The following is a 21,883-nucleotide window of genomic DNA, read 5'->3' as shown; positions in this document are numbered from 1 at the left end:
CCAGCCAACCTGACCTCCTTTCTGTGCCTTCAGCACATCAGACCTATTCCTGCCTCAGGGCCTTTGCACTTGCCCTTCTCTCTGCCTATAATTTTCTTTCCTAAATATTCCTTACCTTGTTCCCTCATTCTAGTTGTTACATAAATGTTATCTTCTCCATGACACTTTTCTTGCTAGCCTATTTAAAACTGAACTCACATTTCCCGCACTTATTCTTATTTCTTGATTATTTTTTCTATAGTACTAAGTAGTAGTTCTCTGGAGGCAGTCTTCCTGGGTTCAAATCTGAGTCCACCATTTATTAGCTATGTGATCCTGGGCTTAACTGATCCTTAACGTCTCTGTATTTCAGTTTCCTCATCAGTAAAATGGCGAGGGTAATATTACCAATCTCACAGGACTGTTATGAGGCTCAAAGTAAGTAATAGGTTTAAAGGTACTAGACTGTAGGAAGCACTATTTAAGTGTCAGCTTTTATTTCATTTCATCACTATTATTATCTGGAATGCTATATAGTTTACCAATTTAATTGTTTACCATCTGTCTCCCCTCAATAGAGAGTAAGTTCCCTTGGGCACTTATTTATTTGATGCTGTATTCCCTGTGCCTAGAACAGGGTCTGTCTGGCAATGTTCAAAAAATATTAATTGATTGAAAGAATAAATGCATGTTTCCCTTCTTAAATTCAGTTTGGCATGCTTATGTTGGGTTTGAACTCTAATACTGACCTATGTATTTACCACCCATTTCTACCTGGACCCATCTATAGGATCCGTTTCAATGGAAATCAAACCCTATTTTCTGATGTGAACATTGTTTGTCTAATTCTCAGCCCTGGTTTGCTTTTACAACTATACTTTTGTCCCTGTCAGCTCACCCTAGATACTCCAGGCTCTAACTCCCACTTTGTGGTTAGGATTAATCCCACACACTGTAGTTAGTTGCCCCTAGTGTTTTTCAGAGTGGGGATAACCTCTAACGAGGACTCTGCACTTCTACCAAGAATCCTTCAAGTGTTTCTTATGAAGATCAGGAACCACAGGGTCCAACACACAGTAATTATAACTCCTTGCCTCCTTGCATATAACCCTTTGAGAAGCAATGACCCGTCCAGTGTGAGAGTCTATCATTCCTAGGGTCCTAAAGCTGTTCCATTATTGCCCACAACCAGTGGCTTACGCTGTCTTTAATAGTCACAAACATTTACCAAGTAATCTAGACAAGCTTGCCATTACAAGAGGAAAATGTCTTCCCTTAAATACATTGTAAATTATAAATGCTAATTAAAATATAAGGGCGATGAATTATGAGCACTAGAGTGACCTAGACCTTTCTTTTAAAATAGAATTTCATTAAATCCTGCTATTTACTTCAAACAGAAATAATACAAAGTCACCAAAGAGAACAAGATCTAAGCCTGATGAATTCAGATTTTTTTAAAGGATTATAAACAGAAACATACCTGATAATTCATGATGGCACGTAAACACATGATACAGACATGCACGTCATCTTTCTTACTCACTAATCTTGAATTTTTCAGGGTTCTTCTGCTTGGCAAAGTATTATATCTACAAATAAAAAGGGAAACTTCTATAAAGCTATAGATTACTTTCTTAGCATAAGGAGATGCACTTTAAAAATGGACACTGTTCTCTGCTTGTACCTACAGCTAAATGCGGATTGCAGGTCAAACCACCACTAACTAACCCATTACCACCAACCACCCCATCACCACAAAGCTGTTTCTTTATAGACTATGAGGCCTACACAGTCCTGTGTACTGGCTATCATCTTGTCAGGCAATATACCCACGGACAGTGAAACACCTCTACTCACTGCATATAATGAATCAGACTATACATGAGACTAACCAACAATCCAGGCTCTAATCAGCAGGCCAAGCCAGATTTGCAGAGGTGATCTGAGACAACAGGCACACAGATTGCATTTTTTAAACAAGTGAAGGGGTAGAGCTCAGCTAATAGGTAGACCTCCTATCACGTGACCCAATTTTAACAGCACCTTCCCATCACTGTTATCAGGAGTCCCTGCTTCAGAGTTTAAGCCTAGGCAAGGTTATACATTAGCAACTGCGATATCAGCCTGTGATACTGAACCTTAATAGTACGCAAAACCTAAATAGTATACAAATGCCTCCACAGCCTGATCCCTCACCCAAAGCCTGGTATGGCAGCTGAAACTGAGATGGAAATATGCTGACATTTCAAAGGGTTAGGATGTTTCAACATTAGGGTTCATTCTGGAGACCCTACATTGCTAAGCCTTAGTTCTCCTTTCTGTAGATTTATGAGAACCTGCAAGTCACAAAGCAGTGACAGTAAGTAAGATGGGGCAAGTAGAAAGATGACAATACTGAGGGCTTTGTCATGAGCTCTAAATGACTGCTTCAGAGGGGAAACAGATAAGCTTTCTCTGCAACTCCAAGTCTGAAATGAAAGCAAATTTCAAAAGTTGTCAACTACTTTCCCACGGAGTCAATGACAGAAATGTTCCACAAAAGAAGCTATAGGCCTTCCTTCTCCTTGAATTAAGCTAATCAAACATTTTTAAAGACGGCGTAATTAATATTAACTGCTTTCAAAAGTCACACAGGTGCAGGCTAAGGTTTGAAAACTGAACTGACAGGTCTCCAACTGTTCAGCTGAGCAGCTCTTTTACATTTTCTATTCAAAAACCATCAAACAGAAGAAAGATGATTCTTTCACAGAAGCCTACTAATACGCCAAATACATTTTTGGAAAGCACCTTGGTAAGTCACTGGCCTCAATATACCTGACTGTGCAAAACCTGGTTTGCTCACATTACTTTTAAAGAAGAATGCTTTGCTTGAGGACTCCTGCTTTACTCACACTGGAAAATAACAATTCAGCAATGGAAGGCGGCCTAATTCAGTTTTGAGTGCAAAACAAAGTTAAGGAAACACATGCAGATTTGGGTGTTATAAGCCCAATTTCAACATCTAAAATACAACTTTAAAAGGTGTCACTCTGCCATAACCCTAGCCCGAGCATGATGGCTAACACACCGGACAGAAGTCTCACAGGAACCGGTGCCCCTTCAAACAACTACATGACCTGTCTGACCCAAGAATCCCTGGTCTGCTTAATCTACACCCAAAGGTCTCTCCCTTCCTCCGCCCTTCTTAATTTACTTTAACCTCAGGTTTGTAGTTCTTTAGTGGAATCACGTGTTGGCTATATAACAGCTGATTAGATAGTTCTCATTTCTAACAAAGCAATGGCTGCCAGCATAAAACAAAGTCATCTAAGATTAAGCTTGAAAAAAGAAAAGGTATTATCAAGGGAACCAATCATCCTTTGCTAAATTATATTTATGTGCAGCAGTGACTGCAGAAGATGGACTGGCCAAAGCAAACTATTCTTTAAAGAAGATGGCACAGGTCATCACACAGGCACATACTTCTGCATCATCTCCAAATAAAGTTTAACGATTCCAGCAAGTAGACCAAATGTATACATTTAATGATGCTTCCTAAGAGGTGTAAAGTAACATAGCAGGTTCCTTCCTTTTACTTATTAACCCACAACTTCAGCTATATTGAAATAAGACTCTTCCTAAGAAGACAAAATTTCTTTGTCATTACTAACATTATTTGCAGAAGCCACTAAAAATTGATTCTAATATCCTACTTACTAAACAGTAACACAAAAGGCTTGTATTTGTTTTAATAGGTGGTTAATCTCAAATCGATTTTCTGGATCAATATTTGAAATGCATTTAATATTCAAAAGCCCATGCATACTTATCAATATTAAAGGAGTTTAGAAAGTACACAATACATAAGATATCAATAAATAAAAATGTGTATTTTATTTATTAATGATACTCTATACTTAAAAGCAACAGAGCTAAGCTTTTTTCTAAAGTGAACGATATTTAATATAAGATTAATTTTCCTCTAATTTTTGGAGAATACAATACACAAAATACAATATTTTTTATACAAAAATACAGTGAGCATTAAAGGCAACATTTGAACTTGTATTTAAAATCATAGCATTACAGTAAATTTTAAAACACCACCATAACCAGTAACAACAAACAACCATAGCATTGACAGCTGAAGGAGACCTGTGATATCATTTACATCAACCTTTCCTGATACAGATGAGAAAACTGATGCCCAAAGATGTTACATCTGCAGAGCAAGTATTGAATAGAAGTAAGAGATGAGACCAGACCCCCAAGTCTCCTCACTGGGATTCAGGGCAGTCACTTTCTACAAGTTGCTTCACAAGTTGACTCATCAGCAATCTATCAGGTGATCATGTGAAAAAGCTACCACCTACAGCCGTATGTGCTGATGAGTTCCTTGTCAAATGTTTGTATCATATTATCCCAACAGCGTTTTCTGCCTCGGTCCTACATAGGTATCTTTCCCCCACCCCTCCAATAATTATTTCACTTCACAGGATTATGGCTTAGTTGGTTAAGAACAGCAGCATCTGAGCAACTTCTTCAGAACACAGCGGCTGATCCACTTGCTGAGCAAAATTTTCTTTTTAAATCTTTATCCTAAATCACTTATTGGGCAAGTGAGGATGTTTTGTAACTTAATAGGAAATTTTGCTCTATATTTTGGAATTCTCATCTAAAGAATTTTCCCCAATTAAGAAAATGCACTCCTAATTAATTCACAACTCTTTGGCAAACACAAAGTATTTGCAAACAACTTAACTGAGGATCACCTTAAATCTCCAAGGCTAAATTTTAGGGACTGTGTCATGGGTTAGCACGTACATTAATCTACTCTTCAGCATGAACATTTTGTGGAATTTGACAATTTACGTAATTAAATATTTGGTTTATTTGCTTTAGTTGTCATCTGAGTAATTTATTACCTTTTTTGGACATGTTTTAAATTCAGCCCCACTGCACAACGTTGATACTATCCAAAGAACACATCCCCACCGTGCTGGTTTTACGAGATCCCCCAACTTGACTAACAGAATTAGGACTAACAATTTACTACATATCCACTTTCCACAAGGACACCTGGACGAGGTAAGCAATCTATAAGAACTGGCCTCTGGTGCTCTCTACCAACCACAGGAAATCAAACCAAACCTAGTGTTTAAGGTCCAAAGTTGGTTTTACCAAGCATCTACTGTGCATGCTAAAATAAACTCTATTAAGTGCTAAGGGAAAATGAAAGATGAAGATGTTGCTTCTGCCACCATCTAGTTTAGGAAGCAAGAGGTTATATCGATAGCCCTTGTATTAAGATGTTCTCTGTCCACACCCAGCCCACCCCTTCTGCGGCATGCACATTCTAACGTGTAAAATGAATTCAGTAACAGTACACATACCTGCACAGCACAATATGGTGGAGTGATAACAGTCACACCTCAAACCAGAACACTTTTTTGCAAAGCAAGATACTTAAAATCCTCATATAACCTTTTCTCAATCAAGCCATATTTGACTGAGTTAATAAGACAGACCTACTCTTAGTAACTGTCTTTAGGCATACGAAAGTTTTTAAATGAGGCTCTAATTCAAGAAGTAAGTATAAAAGGAAAGGACAAAATTGTGGGATAAGTATCAGAAAGGTGACATACAATGAACATAATTGAACATGAAATACTACTAACGCAGATTTAAAACACACCATCTCATGAGTCTTTGAACAGTGGAATTACAAGACACTTCCATTCATTATTTTTATCTATATTTAAAATTTTCTACAATGAATGTATATTACTTTCCAAATAAAGAAAAAAAAAGTTGCACAAAAAACAAACCCTTACAGATGGTCTAGGTTTACAGTCATCTAAAGACAGAAAGCTAACTAGATCGTATGATGATAATGCTTTTCCCACTTTAGTTACCCCACAGAAGAAATGTTTCCTAAAGGCCTCTTAAGGACAGAGCTGGTCCTTAAGTGGAAAGCCAAGCTGAGGGTTTCTCTGAAGAGCCCAAATTCCACCACAACACAGGCAGCAAAAGAACCAAGTATCATCAGAACAACTAAGCTTTTAAAATCCTATTCCCTGGTGCTGCACACATCCACCTGGATGCCAATTGACCTGAATACAATGATTAACAGTTTCCAGAGAAAACAGATGAGGTTAACTGAGTAGTGCCACAAATCTCTACCAAGTGTATGAGTCACACTGACTCACTGAGGCAGGGCTGGAATTTCACAGCAATGATCCATCATCAATTAAAAATGCAAACAGCTCAGATGAGATGAGTCATCACAGCCAAACACTGTGTGTACAAGGTGCTGCTGCATGGTCATGTTGACACAAGTACATACGATGCAGTGCATTATCTTTAAAAGGGTAGATAAGGCCGCATCCGGTTCTATGCCACAGCCCTGTAGGCTAAGCTACCATCACCTTTCACAAGCACTGATCATCCCGCTTTGGCTATTTGAATCAACTTTCCACAAAGACCTGAGCTTTACAGGGATTACATCAGTGACTCAGTAGAAGATGTGGGTGCTTCTGTGGAAAACGAATACCCTTGGCGTGTGTCCCATTACAGAATTACATACAGTGAAACCAAGTACTATGATGGTTTCTTCCTGAAGTTATTTGGAAACAACTAAAACAGAGCCCACAGGACAGTTGGAGACTGCCCCCAGTTCACTGTGATATATTCAAAAGGCCCCAGTGGGAGGCAGCACTAGTTGCCCTGTGGTCTTCTATGGATGACTGAGGCAGATAAGCTCTGGTCCTGCCCTATCTAATATGTCTTGAGTGATCCTAGATGTTGTCAGCAGTTAATGGGGTATTTTCCCTCAGCTAAGACTTGAAATTGGCTTCTTCACTAGCAGTTCTCAAATCTCAGGGTACATCACAGCTTAATGTAGAAGGAGGAAGAAGAGGGTCTTAGAAAGACCTTCAAGTCCATTCTGCCCCCTCTCCACTGCCTACCACACTGATGGTTTGCACTGTGATTATGGAACAATTGGTTTTTGAGGCTACTGTGGATCTGGAGAGGAAAAACAGCACAAGTTAAAGTCTCACAAAGCTAGCTGTTCTGAGATTCAGTTGTTTTTCCTAAATAGATGCTCCCCAGATTGTTACAAGACTTTAATCTCTAGAGTTCTGAAAATGTTGATTCTCGCATGTTTTGCCAGTTTTCTCACTGCTTTTATGGATCCTGTACTCCACCGTTTTCACTGACATCCCATAACAGACACTTAGAGATCCTGAGTAACGTATTCGTTCTGAATACACGTAACAATTCCTTCCAGTTAAAGGGAACAGTCAAACAAGGTGCTGCAACAATTATGTTTCTCTGGTGATGGGGGGCGGTTCCCCAAGACGTCAGGATCAGAGAACTACCTCAGATTCCAAATGGAAAAACAAGGGAATGACATATTTACAGAGAGGTTGTGGCCCAACGCCTGGACAACGGGATGGGGGCACTAAATTTTGTCTGAGAACCTTTCCTCCGCCAGACGGGCAAGCAGAGTTTTGAGGCTCTGGATCCGTGGACACAAAAGAGGGGTTTCCCAGAGGCAGAAAACAGCCCTGAGTCTAACTTCTGGTGCTCCTGCCATTTGTAGGAAAAGTAATAGGGAAGGGATATTTAGGGCTGTCTTTCTGAGGTCTCAAGGGTTTTAAGGAAATCCTGTTCTTTGAGAGGTCATTTTGACAGAAACACCACCACATTTCTCAGGCCCTCTTCTCCATCGACTGTGAGAACTGCCTGCTATCTTGTCACTGAATGAAAACTAAACATTGCCCTCATAATTCAAAGATAAGACACTATCTTGGAAGAGCTGCCAGGTAGAATTCACCAAGTTCTATGAATGTGGAAACAAACAGATGCCAACACTGACTTCAGACCAAAACCAGAGAGAAATGACTCTAACCACTTGTATTAATTTTATGCACCAGTGGTTATAAGTTACATGAAATAATAATAAATGAAGTTATCGTCAATGCTAGTAGGAGTAAGAGGCACAAAAAACTAAGCAATTGTTGCAAATATCTTTTAAGAAACCTATACAATGTGTCCTGTTTAGTACTATAGTGACAACTGCGCTATCTGCCCAGGAGCCTGTAGTGAGCACCTCGACCTGCACAGCACTGGCAGCAGGTGCTATGCAGAAAAAAAAGAATTATCTCTGTTTTGAAAACCTGTCAGAATGACTGTTTAGTGAGATCCAACCAGTTGACTTCTTCTAAGAAATGTCAAGGCAAGTAAAACCTGAATTTTGGACTCCAGAAGGCAAAAAGAATAGCGAGGTCTGCAAAGGAAACCTGGGGAAGTAGCTCTCTTGGATCTGCTTGACCACAGATTAAACACACAGGAATTTCTCTTGCCAGGTACATATTCATAGCCTGAATTACATACAATGTTCACTGGAGTTCTGGTTAGAGCCATGTTTTGCTATGCTTAAACCACCATTCATTGTAAGAGAATCTAAAAGAAAGCTATAGTAATTCTGAACTAGTTCCTTAGGTTTAGGAATATAACAGACAAGTGGGACTATACAAAATGAAAAATCTTCTGCACAGTAAAGGAGACAGAATGAAAAGGTAACCCATGGAATGGGAGAAAATATTTGCAAACCAAATACCTGATAAGGGCTTAATATCCAGAATATACAAGAAACTCCCACAAATCAATAGCAAAAACAAACAAAAATTATCTAATTAAAGAATGGCAAAGGACTTGAACAGACATTTCTCCAGAGAATACATACAAATGGCCAACAGGTATATTAAAAATGCTCACTAATCATCAGGGAAACGCAAATCAAAACCACAGTGAGACAGCACCTCACACCTGTCAGATGGGCATTATCAAAAAAGACAAGAAAAACAAGTGTCGACAAGAATGTGTATAAATTAGAACTCATGTACACTGTTGGTGGGAATGCAGGTTGTACAACCACTATGGAAAACAGTATGGAGGTTCCTCAAACAAAAGTAGAACTTCTATATGTAATGATCCAGCAATCCCACTTCTGGGTATTTATCTAAAAGAACTGAGACCAGAATCTAGAAGAGGTATCTGCACTCACCTATTCCTTGTAGCATTATTCACAAAAGTCAAGATGTAGAAACAACCTAAATGTCCATCAACAGATGAATGGATAAATATGGATAAAATATGGTTTAAAAAAATAGCAATGATGTGGTGTGATAGGAGTTTTAGCTGATGCTATGGTAGTAATCATTGCAATGTACAAATAAATCAACACACTGTACAACTTAAACTTACACGATGTTATACAACAATTATATCTCAATTAAAAAGTAAACTAACTTACATATTCACATACACACACAATATTAAAGTCATGAAAAAGAAAGGGTTGCGAATTCCCTGGTGGTCCAATGGTTAGGACTCAGCGCTTTCACTGCCGTGGCCTGGGTTCAATCCCTGGTCGGGGAACTAAGAAAGGGTAAGGAACTGTTCCAAGTTAAAGGACGCTACACAGACACAACTAAGCACAATAAATGATCCTTGTGTTAGATTCTGGACAGAATTTGAAAAAAAGGTTATGAAATAGACTGGGATAATTGATGAAACTAAACAAACTGAACTAAAAATTGTGTCAATATGTAAAAGTTCTGATTTTAATAATTATACCATGGTTATTTAAGAGCATGTTATAACTAAAATTTTAATTAAAATAATAATTTTAGTGTAGGTATATGTGTTCTTAGGGTACCTACACTAAAATAATTAGGTATAAAAGGGCATGATTCTGTAACTTATTCTCAAATGGTTAAAAGGTGTGTATGTTTACAAAGCAAATGTGCAAATGGTAGAGTAAATTTAGGTACAAAATGTTAAAACAATTGTTGAATCTGCGTAAAGAGCATAAGGGGGATCATTGTACTATTGTTGCTTTTTTTTAAAGTTTTCAATGATATCAAAATTTAAAGTTACGAAAAGAAAAAGAAGAAACTGTGGTAAATACATACACTGGAATATTATTCAGCCTTCAATTAAAGGAAATCCTGCAATATGTAATAACACAGCTGAACCTTGAGGACATTACTCTATGTGAAATAAGCCAATCACAGAAGGACAAATGCTGCATTATTCTATTTATATGAGATATCTGAAATAGTCAAACTCACTGAAGCAGAGAGTAGAATGGTGGTTGCCAGGGGCTTAAGAGAGGGCAAAATGAGGAGTTATAGGTATAAAGTTGCAGTTATGCAAGGTAAGTAAGTTCTAGAGATCTGCTGTATAACATCTTGCCTATAGTTGACAACAATGTATTATACACTTAAAAATTGTGAAGAGGGTAGATCTCATGGTAAGGGTTCTTACCACAACAAAATAATAAAAAATAAAAGCAGTATGCTTAAAAAGAATAACAATGGGTGATAACATAAGAATGAATGATAAATAACATGTCTATGATAATTCTGGGCGTACAGGAGAAAGACCTACTCCTGACGAAAAGCTAGATGTGATCAAATCCTGGATTTGTTTAGAGATCTACATCTGCAAAGCACCAAGCTCTTAGTCAACACCAAATGGAAGCCACTGGTCACCCAGTGATGCCTTAAAAAAAGTCTGATCAGCCATCTATTATCTTCACAACATATGCTTATTTCTAGACATATTCTTATATGTGAGTTTTCTACATGTCTGCCTCTCCCTCTGAGCCTGTATTATCCAAGGACTGCAGAACCTTGAAAGGAATGTTTCCTGAACTGACCTAACCAGGTTTTCCCAGAGTCCAGCAAAAAGGTTTTCAAAAATATTCTGTGGAGTCTCCATGCCAACATTTGTGGGATTTGTAATATCTAGGTCCAAATGGCAACAGGAGAAAGACAAGGTATATATTTTTGCCTCTTACCAAAAGTGTCTTCAAAGGTCTAACTATTCAGAAATTAAACTAATATCTACCTATAAATAGATAAATTAGAACTCCCTTGGAAGCTAATGTAAGGGTTCAGCCCAACAGAATGCAACGCCAACTAAGTATGTCACATCGTTTGGCATAATTGTAATAGTCTTTTATGGTTCCAAGGTCTGGCTAATAGAACTTTACCAAGATTGGGGGTTTTAGGTTTCCTCTCCCTTACCGTTCAGACATGACATCACCTGGGCATATTTTTTCTATCAATTAAACTCATAAAATACTTGATGCTAAAAAAAAAAAAAATGAGCCAAGCACTTTTCTGTCTCTACAGCCAAAAGAAACTGAGCTGAAAGAGTAGAACCGAGATAGTTCAAAGTGGGGGTAAAGGAGGAGGGGAAACAGAGAGACAAAGACAGAAACAGAGACACGGTGGGTGGGAACACAAAACTCCTTATGAACCTTTTTTCTTTTAAATCAGTTACTGAAATTTTCTGTGGATCTGTATTTCCTGTTAGAGGACCAGGTGATAGCTAGAACACAATCTGTAAGTCAAAAGGTCTCATGACATGCTTTTTGAATGGAATAAGTGAATCAACAGACTCCATCATATGAATGGAGGGTCCATAGTCTGAATCTTCTGATTTTCAATTATATTCCTTTTGTCAAAGGCATTTGCTAGGGAGTGGCTAATTAATCAGGATATGACCCTATGTGAGAAGTGTCCAAGGAAACCATCTAACTCCTGTAACTTTTCAAAAGAAATATTTCTATGTTGATCCAAATTTGGCCCTTCTTTTCGTAAATCTTCAATAAAATATTGTCGATGAGCTAAAATGACAATTCCACAGCCTGGCCTTCAACACAGTACATAAACTGGCTCTACGCTACTCCCAGCCAGACTCATCTATTCACTGTTTCCTAAACAACCCACGCAGTCTCTCCACTGACCCGCTGCTCATACCGCTCTCCCTTCCTCTCCCCTCTGCTACCCACTCCTCCCAGCCTTCCTCACGTTGTTTCACATGCAGACCAAGTCATGACTCTTCCCTAGGTTTGACTGTTCACTCTAGCCTCTAAGGTTCCATATCATTAGTTCTGGTTATACACAAGTGATACTTAACATGTGTTAGTGCGTATGTGCGTGAACACACACACACTTACTTCTCAGTCAAATCATATAGAAAGACACTGACACAGTGGAAAGAAGTCAGAAGACTTTGATTATAAATCCTGGCTCTATCACTTACTACCTATGGATAACTTCTCTGAGCCTCCTCATCTGTAAAATGGGGCTAATAACTCTTGAACACCTCCCCAAGATTTCATGAAGATATAATGATATAAGTATGAAAAATTCTTTTATCAGTCATGAATCATGTACAAACATATTATTCCATGTATCCCTCCGTATCCTCAGCACTTGACAAAGCACCCTTCACATATTAAGTATGCAATAAATCTTGCAGATGAAGACACTAGACCACGGCTGTAGGAATTTGCTGAGTCATCTTTAGTATTTTCCTCAATTCTATGTAGTTATTTATTGACTACTCACTGTTGCACCAGGTTCTTTATAAGAATTGTTAATCTAATCTCACAACCTACGAGGCAGGTCCTAGATCTGATCTGAGAATCTGTGAGACAGAACCCAACAATGCCCTGGCCAGGTGACTTGTTTTTCCATTTCCACAAAGTCTCTTTTAGTCAGTTTTCTATCACAGAAAAGACCCAATAAAGAGGTGGAACAAGTGAATCAGTCTTTCTCACAGTGGGAAATGTCTGGCAAATCTGCCAGTATGGTGCACCCACAAGCTACAATTAAAGCTGTCATCATTTTCACAAGCAAGGCCCTTAAAATAAGTTCCAAGCTGAGAATGTGGAATGCATACTCTTAACCCAAGTACATTTTTCTCTGTTTACAACACCAAATAAAAAAGAAATGCACAAATCTGAAACACAACCACCTAACACTTTCGACTTGTTTCTGCTTACAAATGTGCTGAAAAGGCAAAGTGACAATTTGTAGTTACAGATTATTTTTGGAAAATATAGGACTTTAGAAAGTCTTTATTTTATAGATGGGTACTAGGTACTGCATTTTCTGCGACCTTTGATCTTCAGGTCAACAGTCTAGCAGGTTAAGGAACGTCTTCAACAGTTCTCCTTCCTCAGAAATAAAACTCAGGTGTTGGCTATAATGATCATCTCATTGTTCTTTTTTCTTCCACTCCTTTGCAGTATTTTCTCTCCTTCTAAAGTAAGTGTTAATGAAAATTTTAATCAGCACCTGCCATCTCATCTGGTGAACAGAGAGAATTCAAGCCTTGAAAATAACTGTTTAAATATATTTTTCTTTGTAGAGTTTCCCCTTTAAATTGGAAGCTAGGGTAAATTCTTCAAGATCCTTCCATAAGGAAATTTTAGAATAAACAAAGTTAAGGAAAAGGAATACACGTAGAATAAAATACAGATTACAACTCTCAGTCATGACAACTGTAAAAGATCTGAGTTGATTTTATAGAATTTGGGGGGAGAAGAAGGAAGAGAGAAGAGAATAATGATCGTTTCAGAAATTACATTCTTAATTTATAGAAGCTGGAAAATGAACAAAATTGAGTTCAACCTCCTTGTTGGGAATCAAGATAGAAAGTGCTTTGGCTTCTAACTATAGAATTTGAAGACATTTTTTATGTGATATTATAACAGTTTAAGTTAAGAGGTTAGGTGATCTTCTACCCCTAACAATTAAAACTCAAGGTAAAATGCTCCTGCTGAAATAAAAACTTGTAAGAGCTTAAAAGAACTCAACTCTTTCAAGATACCACTTACTTTATAAGCAAACTGGTACAGAGCTGGTGTTTCCATATGTTTAAATAGGATCACTGTTACAAAGAGATCAAGAAAACTGCTTTGAACAGAAGTATCTACTGCAGTGAAGGCCAATGAGCCATATGGGCCATACATGGAAACAGGTCTGCAGGACCTATTCCTTAGGTCTTAGAGAACAAGGTCTTCAAGCTGGGCCTCAAGTGCCTCATCAACAAAAAGAGTTGAACAAAAACCTGAAAAGAAAAAAGTTTATTCATAATCTCCCCTTCCGTAAAAACAGTCACTATCTTCATTCAATAAACTTTCCTTTCAATGCCTTCCCACTGCAAATAGGTGAAAATAAAACTATATTAACAGAGAACTTTCCATCTTACTCTTGTCATTCATTTAGGAAACATTCTTCATGTTTCTATATGACCTTATCTTCTAATAGTTATAAATATTCCAACACATTGATCATGGTCTCCACTAGAGCATTTGGCACCTTTGGATGAAGTAGAAAAAGGCACATCTTCTGGGAAGGATTAGCAAATCCTCTCCTGCACAGTACAACTTAACATAACTCCATGTGGACACGCTGATATTAAAACAATATATTTACTGGGGGAAAAAAATCATCCTGTGAATATAGAGGCAGGATCACATGGTGTGACAGTTTGAGTCAGGGCACCTCACTTCAAATTCTACCTCCTTCACTCACTGTTTGACCCCAGGCAAGTTGCTTAACCACTAGAGGCCTCGGTTTCCTCAGAGGGATAGTAACAGTAACAGCTATTCATCTCATAGAGCCATTGTCAGCAGTGAATAATCACAGAAGGCTCTTAGGACAGTGCCTGGCACACAGTGGACACTCAACAAAAGCTTTTTTCCCCAATAAAATTTATATCAATGCTACCAATATCTTTGTGCCCATTTAAAAATAATTTTTAAAAATTACTCCTATGAAAAACATTGCCAAGAATGGGATTACTGCATTAAAATGTGTAAACAAGGATGTAAACTTGAACTCTTCATGTAAACCCACTAAGTATATAAGTGCTAAATAGTAGATGATGACTATTCAAGAGATGCCATTCCATTAAGATAATAATTTCAGGAAAAGCAATGAAATTTGTTCTAGGAAATCTCAGAAAGAAATATAAGTAAGAGCTAATATATTAAAGGAAATGTAGATCTTGGTTTCCTCACCACAGTGGGAAGGTCAGTTCGGATGGCATACAAGGCCTACCCAGCTTGGTATGTCTATGACCCAATCTCTCCATTAGACAGCCCTCCTCCCTTCTGTCCCAGAAATGACAGGTTCTCCCCTCTTTCCCAAACATGTCTGACCTTTGATGTAAGATTTTGCTCATCTCATGCTCATTCACTTTACCTCTACCTGGAACAGGCTTTCCTCACCCTGAGGAGCAACTCTGGCCATCACCCAAAGTCCCAGTTTATATCTGATCCCTTCCTCCAGGCTTTTAGTGCTCCGCCCTTTTCCTTTAAAATTTGGAACACTGATTTATTATCTATGGCACTGCTTATTTAAGTCTAATAGCATTAACCATGACATTCTTAAAAAATAAAAATTACTTTCTCTTGCATCTGAATTAACGCAACCCTTGTCTTCAAAAATCTAGTGTGCACATACATGCATATACAGCATCATTTAATTTAGCTAGATCTGTAGCCACGTTAACAGAAATCTATCTTAACTGAAGGTACACCAGACTCTAAGCTTATGAAACAGCACAATCCAGGTTTCTACTGCATCAACAAACATTTTTTACAACTGCCAACCTGACAAATTTATGATAATACAGAATCTAATAGTTGATACAACTCCAGGTGAGTGTCATGTCATAAAATACTTAATCATCTATTTTAAATAGCTAAAAAATAAAGTCTAAATACGAAAAGGAGAGTGTGCATCATTCGAATTTTGTTTAAAAACAGAGCGTTTTTCCTTTTCTTTAATCAAGCCCCATTTATAAAGTGTATGCTTGTTTAATGTATTTATTTTATTTATTTTTATTTTTGGCTGCTTTGAGTCTTTCATTGCTGCGTGCAGGCCTTCTCCAGCTGCGGAGAGTCGGGGCCACTCTTCATTGCGGTGCACGGGCTTCTCATTGCGGTGGCTTCTCTTGTTGCGGAGCACGGGTTCTAGGCACGTGGACTTCAGTAGCTGTGGCACGCGGGCTCAGTATTTGTGGCTTGCGGGCTCTAGAGCGCAGGCTCAGCAGTTGTGGCGCACGGCTTAGTTGCTCCACGGCATGTGGGATCTTCCCGGACCAGGGCTCAAACCCACATCCCCTGCATTGGCAGGTGGATTCTCAACCACTGTGCCACCAGGGAAGTCCCTATAAAGTGTTTTAAATTTCTTGAAATCTCATTTCTTCCTCCAAGTTTAACCAACCCTTTTCCTAAGTGATATAGGGTAAGATTACTGAATCTACATTATTATCTGGAGATAGAGATGAGGGAACTAAAATCTGTATTTGGATACAGAAGATATATTCTAATCAAACAAAGCTACCAGAATAAATCATCTCTACCGAACGTGATTTAGTATCCTTTTATCCGTCCAAAAAAAAAAAAAACTGTAATAATAGTTAAACTGCAATATAGCTTAAAGGTTAAAATACTTTTTTTAAAAAAATTAATTAATTAATTAATTTATGGCTGTGTTGGGTCTTCGTTTCTCTGCGAGGGCTTTCTCTAGTTGTGGCAAGCGGGGGCCACTCTTCATCGCGGTGCGCGTGCCGCGCCTCTCACTATCGCGGCCTCTCTTGTTGTGGAGCACAGGCTCCAGACGCGCAGGCTCAGTAGTTGTGGCTCACGGGCCCAGTTGCTCCATGGCACGTGGGATCTCCCCAGACCAGGGCTCGAACCCGTGTCCTCTGCATTGGTAGGCAGACTCTCAACCACTGCGCCACCAGGGAAGCCCAAGGTTCAAATTCTTAAAAGGAAGAATCATAATATGATAACAGAGTGTATCAAAGTTTAAAAGGCACTGGGCTTTACCCCAGTAGAGTGATGGCATGAAGCCATGCAGTTATCATATTATAACACGGAGAGCAGCTGCCATACTCTGTCGCCATGCACTATAAGCTCTCTTGGGCGACATTTTCACCCATGACTTACGAGATTTTCCAGTTTGAAGCCTCAACATCAGTGTGTAAACTGAAGCTACTCAGAGGCAACAGGGAGAGAAGCAGCTCTGGTGGCATTTGAAATGAAGATACTCAGGCAGAGAAACCAATCTGGTGGTGATGCAAGAGATGAATGGAACCGGAGGAAGAGGAGACGGGAGGACAAGACGATCAGAAATGAGATGGCAGAATGAAAAAGAAGGCCAACAAAAAGAAAGCCAAAAAGTAGAGGCAGCAGAGGAAGAAAGGGGAGAGAGGAAGGAGGAGGAAGAGAAAAAGACGTAAACAATCTTTGGGTATATGAAAAGCAACATGTACCGTGCGCCTGCACTTCTGATTGCTGTTTTTATAAGTCAGAGATGCTATCAAATGACCAAATACAGAATTAGAATCCATGCACACAAGAGCTGGAATATCACTGATATACATCATTTAATAACAAAAATAAAAATCCAAGCTTCAAGTCAACAAGTGGCATGAAAGTTACTGCCATATTGGTTTTCTTGAGAGCCCATGACGGAGAGCCAAAGGAATTTCAAATGTCCATTCCTGAGCTTGAAACTGTTTAAACACAAAAAAGAATGTGACGCTGGTTTCTTAGTTGGTCATCTTCGAGCACACCTGCCAACCAGAAATGTCATAACGGTTCCCAAGTTTCTCAAAACAGCATTTCCATCGTGTCTTTCTCTCTATACTTGGGGTCTCTTTTTTTTTTTTTTCCAATTTAAAATGAATTCTAGCAGGATCTACCTTAAGCCAACCGTGAGGCAAATCAGGCCAGACACTGAAGTCCCTATACCATGCTGTCCAGGGTCCAGGATCACAACTCTCCTTGGATGTGAGATGTTTCCCCTATTTTCCTGACTCTTCCACTCTACCAGAAACAATGTACTCTCAATAACAGTCTTCAGTAATTTGAAAACAGGTGTAATGAGTTATTAATCAGAAAAATGACTTCTTGTTAAGATGGTAGCTGGCCAATAATATATGATACTTTCCAGCTAAGAAATGAGAAAGCAAGTTAAAACGTACTTTGCCAATTAAATTCCTTACACATAATTATAGCTAAACTAATGGTAAGAGTTTCCATTCGAGTTACAAGGTGATTAGGGAATTCTTCAGGCACAATTGGCCTTCCTTCAACTTCTCAATCAGCCCACATATTCCTCTGTCCACATGTAAAGTTCATGCAGACTAGCAGGTTATATAGCCTTTGGCCTATTGCAAATACTGTGAGATGAACTGAAACATTATTATCTTCATTATTACTGAATCATTCCGAAGCCGTTAATATTTTTGGCATTTCCAAACAAGGAAAATCTGAATGCTTGATAGGAAGCATCATATTCAAACATCAAATCCTGGAACAGAACTGAACTTCATTATAAAGACTTTAACTTTCCATGACCAAAACCCAAGTCAAAGGGACAAGAGGTAATAAAAAGGCTACCAAATACAAAAGGCCTGAAAGCCATGTATTCACTGATCACAATGTGACACATGGACTCTACTACCATGACCCCACACCCATGGTGATCTTAAACAGTGACAGGAACCACGTCCACTTGCCAGATCAAGCCTGAAATAAGCAAGATAAAATTGTCAAGCTACAAAGAGTAAGCAACATTTGGGAATGAGGGGCTTATTAATAAAAATTTTTATTAAACTCCTGAAACACAGAAACCTTTATGAACTTGCTCTAGATGATAACTCTGTCTTGTCGGGCAGGAGTTTTGATTTACCCACCCATGTATACTAACTCTGAGTACAGTGGCTAGCAAAGTACAGAAGCTCAAAAGTATTTTTCAGTGAATGATTGTAGGTTTGAGTGAATGAACAATCTCAGTGATATTACACCCAGGTGTTCATCCCCCATCCTACCTTAGCATGTTGGTATTTCAGCCAGAAAAGACTGGAGAAGGAATCCTTAGGAGGAAATAGAAGGTTGACAATGGAGAGCACACCCGACCAAAGGAGCACAGCTTAAAGGCATCTCCTTAATAAAAATGATCATTACAGCATCCTGTACCTAAGTCTAAGAACACATCCCACAGAACACACACCTGAGCTATCACGGGAGGAAGGGGAGAGAGGAGTCGGGTTTAAACAGCATCAAGTTCTTGAGATCCTCAGATCTCGACGTGCTGCCTCTACCCAGGAAACAGAGCCCAAGTCAGTATATCAGCATCTTCCTGGTTTCAGAAACTTATCTGCCTATGGAGACTACTCTGTTGTGTCATTTGGCAGCAGAATTTTTTTTCTGTGCTGAAGGAAGGAGTGGTATTTGCAGAAAGCTATTGAAAGTGACTGAGTATTGCCCAAGTGATGATTCCATGAACTCCCAAAGAAACTTGCATTTGCAATCATTGACAACACAAGTGCTGTGTGGCAAGATACAGCGATACGTGGCCCAGGATCCTCAACAGAAGCTGTCCTGACATATCTGCCTCTTTCCTGAATCAAGGAACTCACCGCAGTGCAGGATGTCTTCCCGAGCGGGATACACTGTTGCCCACGGGGGAAGGCAGGTTGCTCCCTCTGTGCAGGTCCTCGATGGACCGACTCCAGGGCTTTGATTTGTCCACTGAGCTCTCCACAGTGCTTTCCACACTTTCAAAGTCAAAACTAAAACAAAAGAGAAATGCCACTAAAGACTTAATTCATATTCACGCAAATACATGGATGTGCAAAACTCACTCCTTCCAACTATACATCTGCACCTTAATATGGGTAGTTTTTGCAAACAAAGAAAACTGAAAATGGAATACAAACGAATTTTCATGGACTGAGCGTTAGCTTTGAAAATACAGAATGACAAATAGGGATGTGTTATTTGTATCTTATTATAAGGCTTGCTGACTTACCGATTACTAATGAGCTATGGTGGGACGGGGAAGAAAGATCTCAGAGCTGTCTTCATTTTGCTTTAACAAGTCAATATGTTAGGCTTATACTAATTTATTCCTCTCCATCAAGTTTCACTGAGCATTTTCTCCTAGTGTGTTGGCAAGTGTACTTTTCCAACCATATGTGATACATTACTTGCAAAGTTATGAATTTGCTTTGATTTTGGAATCTCTTCCCAATGTGGTGCTCTTTAAAGTAGGGCTGTTGTTTCTCTGACATTTTTTGAGGTTATTACTCATGTTAACCATGTTAGAATAAATGGCTAGTTAAACTGCTCATTCTTGTATAATTTTAGGAACAAATTTTTAAACAGACAGGCCTTTGTGTTCTATGCATTTTTCCCCTTCCAAAGTCAGTAGCTCTGCTTTCTCAAAAATACATTTTATCAACTGTTTCTACCCATAGTTCCATCAAGCAACACCTGATCAGACAGAAAATAAACAGAATGCAGCTATAATTAATAGCATCTGGAAGATACTGGAGGATATCATGGGAAAAAAAATCAACAATACATATTGGAAATAGCAAGTATGACTTTTTATACAAGTATGACTGCCAAAATTAAATATTTGGTTAGAACTACCATCTGTAAACTAGGTGATGCTCTCCATTTATTAAACTGTAATCCAGATAACAGAGACTGATGCACAAAGTCATTGAATGGGTCTAACAATTCTGTCATTCCTTAGGATACAGGAAGCAGTGAACAGAAAAGGGGTGGAATTGAGGAATCAAACAGATCCTTAAGGACTAAAAATAGAAGCCTATAATTGACACTGGAAAAGGTAAGCCTAGGGGGCATCCCAAGATCACTCATGTCATTACGACTCCCGCCAAGCCACTCTGCAGCCCCCATATGTTCAGTTGTTCAGCATCCTTCTACTCCTCTCAGCTCACCCCCGACTCTCACTGAGCAGAAAAAAGAAACACACACCTTGGTGAAAGCTCCTGTTTTAGGGAAGACACATGAGTCTGTTATTTCACTTTACATGAACTAGAAAATTGTCACATGCTAAGGAATAGTAAGAAATTTTTTTCAGCCCATTTAGTTTCAAGAAAGTATGTACATAAATTATGTATCTATATATAATTTTTCATGTAATTAAAGTATAAAATTTCATGTAATTAATTTTGTAAGAAAAACAAAAATAAAACTAATAAGCAAGGAATGTAAAGCTAATGCCCACCCCATCCCCCCCCCCCAAAAAAGTAGATTAGGAACCAAAAGCTCTGAGTTCTGATCTTTTGTTGTCTTTGCTCTTGGACTGCAGACCAGAAGAATTCCCTCAGAGTAGCACTACCTTTTCCCATTGGTCTCGTGTGTAGGTGCATTTGGGAAAGCTGGTTTACAAGTTCTATCGTGATGGGGTAAAGGGTTAATTACAGCAAACATATTACAAACTGCATGCAATTCTTTTCCATTATTCCTGAAGTTTCTTAGCCCTTCCTTAATTCCTCAATAAATATTCTTCCAGATTTTAAAATATGCAACAGGATAATATTCCTATTCTGTTCTGTCATATAATATAAAGTGTAAGGGAGATCAGCAGTTTTCGATGTAATGGAGGTAGATAAGGAACAAAGTTTGGAAGAGTATGCTATAAAAACTAGAATTATATTTCAGAGGAAAATTTCTCAGGAAGATAAGAACTTATCTACTGGGTTTTCTTATTATATTCCATATCATATATAAGAGTTATCAAAACTGAAACTCATCAGGCCAGTTTCAGTTAACGCTTTACTTTCTGCAGCTATAAGGTAGGAATAATTATAGTTTTCTCTTCACAAATTCTCGAGGAAGCGATGAGGATTATAAGATAACATCTGGTTAGATCTTAAAGTGGGGTGATATAAAAAACAAGTTCCTTCTTTGAAAAGAAGAGTTGAGAAGAAAAAAAACCACCACCTAGGCTGAAATGTCTTCCAATCAAATTAAAAATACAGTATTGGGACTTCCCTGGTGGTGCAGTGGTTAAGAATCTGCCTGCCAGTGCAGGGGACATGGGTTCGATCCCTGGTCCGGGAAGATCCCACATGCTGCAGAGCAACTAAGCCCATGCGCTACAACTACTGAGCCTGCGCTCTAGAGCCCGTGAGCCACAACTGCTGAGCCCGCGCACCACAACTACTGAAGCCCGCGCATCCTAGAGCCCATGCGCCACAACTACTGAGC

General features: G+C 38.8%; 1 protein-coding gene across 7 annotated transcripts in view; it reads right to left on the bottom strand.

The window, feature by feature from the left end:
* FMNL2 (formin like 2) overlaps nucleotides 1–21,883 on the bottom strand; it is a 307,250-nt gene that overhangs the window by 65,888 nt on the left and 219,479 nt on the right. For all 7 annotated transcript variants that reach the window (XM_036858445.1, XM_036858442.1, XM_036858443.1 and 4 more), the window contains exons 6-7: nucleotides 19,276–19,428; nucleotides 1,463–1,571 (exon numbers count right to left, since the gene is read on the bottom strand). In XM_036858445.1, the coding sequence (XP_036714340.1) occupies nucleotides 1,463–1,571; nucleotides 19,276–19,428 (262 nt within the window). The remainder of the gene's footprint in view (nucleotides 1–1,462; nucleotides 1,572–19,275; nucleotides 19,429–21,883) is intronic.

The sequence above is a fragment of the Balaenoptera musculus genome, chromosome 7 (assembly GCF_009873245.2).
Source record: "Balaenoptera musculus isolate JJ_BM4_2016_0621 chromosome 7, mBalMus1.pri.v3, whole genome shotgun sequence".
Lineage (NCBI taxonomy): Eukaryota > Metazoa > Chordata > Mammalia > Artiodactyla > Balaenopteridae > Balaenoptera > Balaenoptera musculus.
This window is presented reverse-complemented; position numbering and strand designations above follow the sequence as displayed.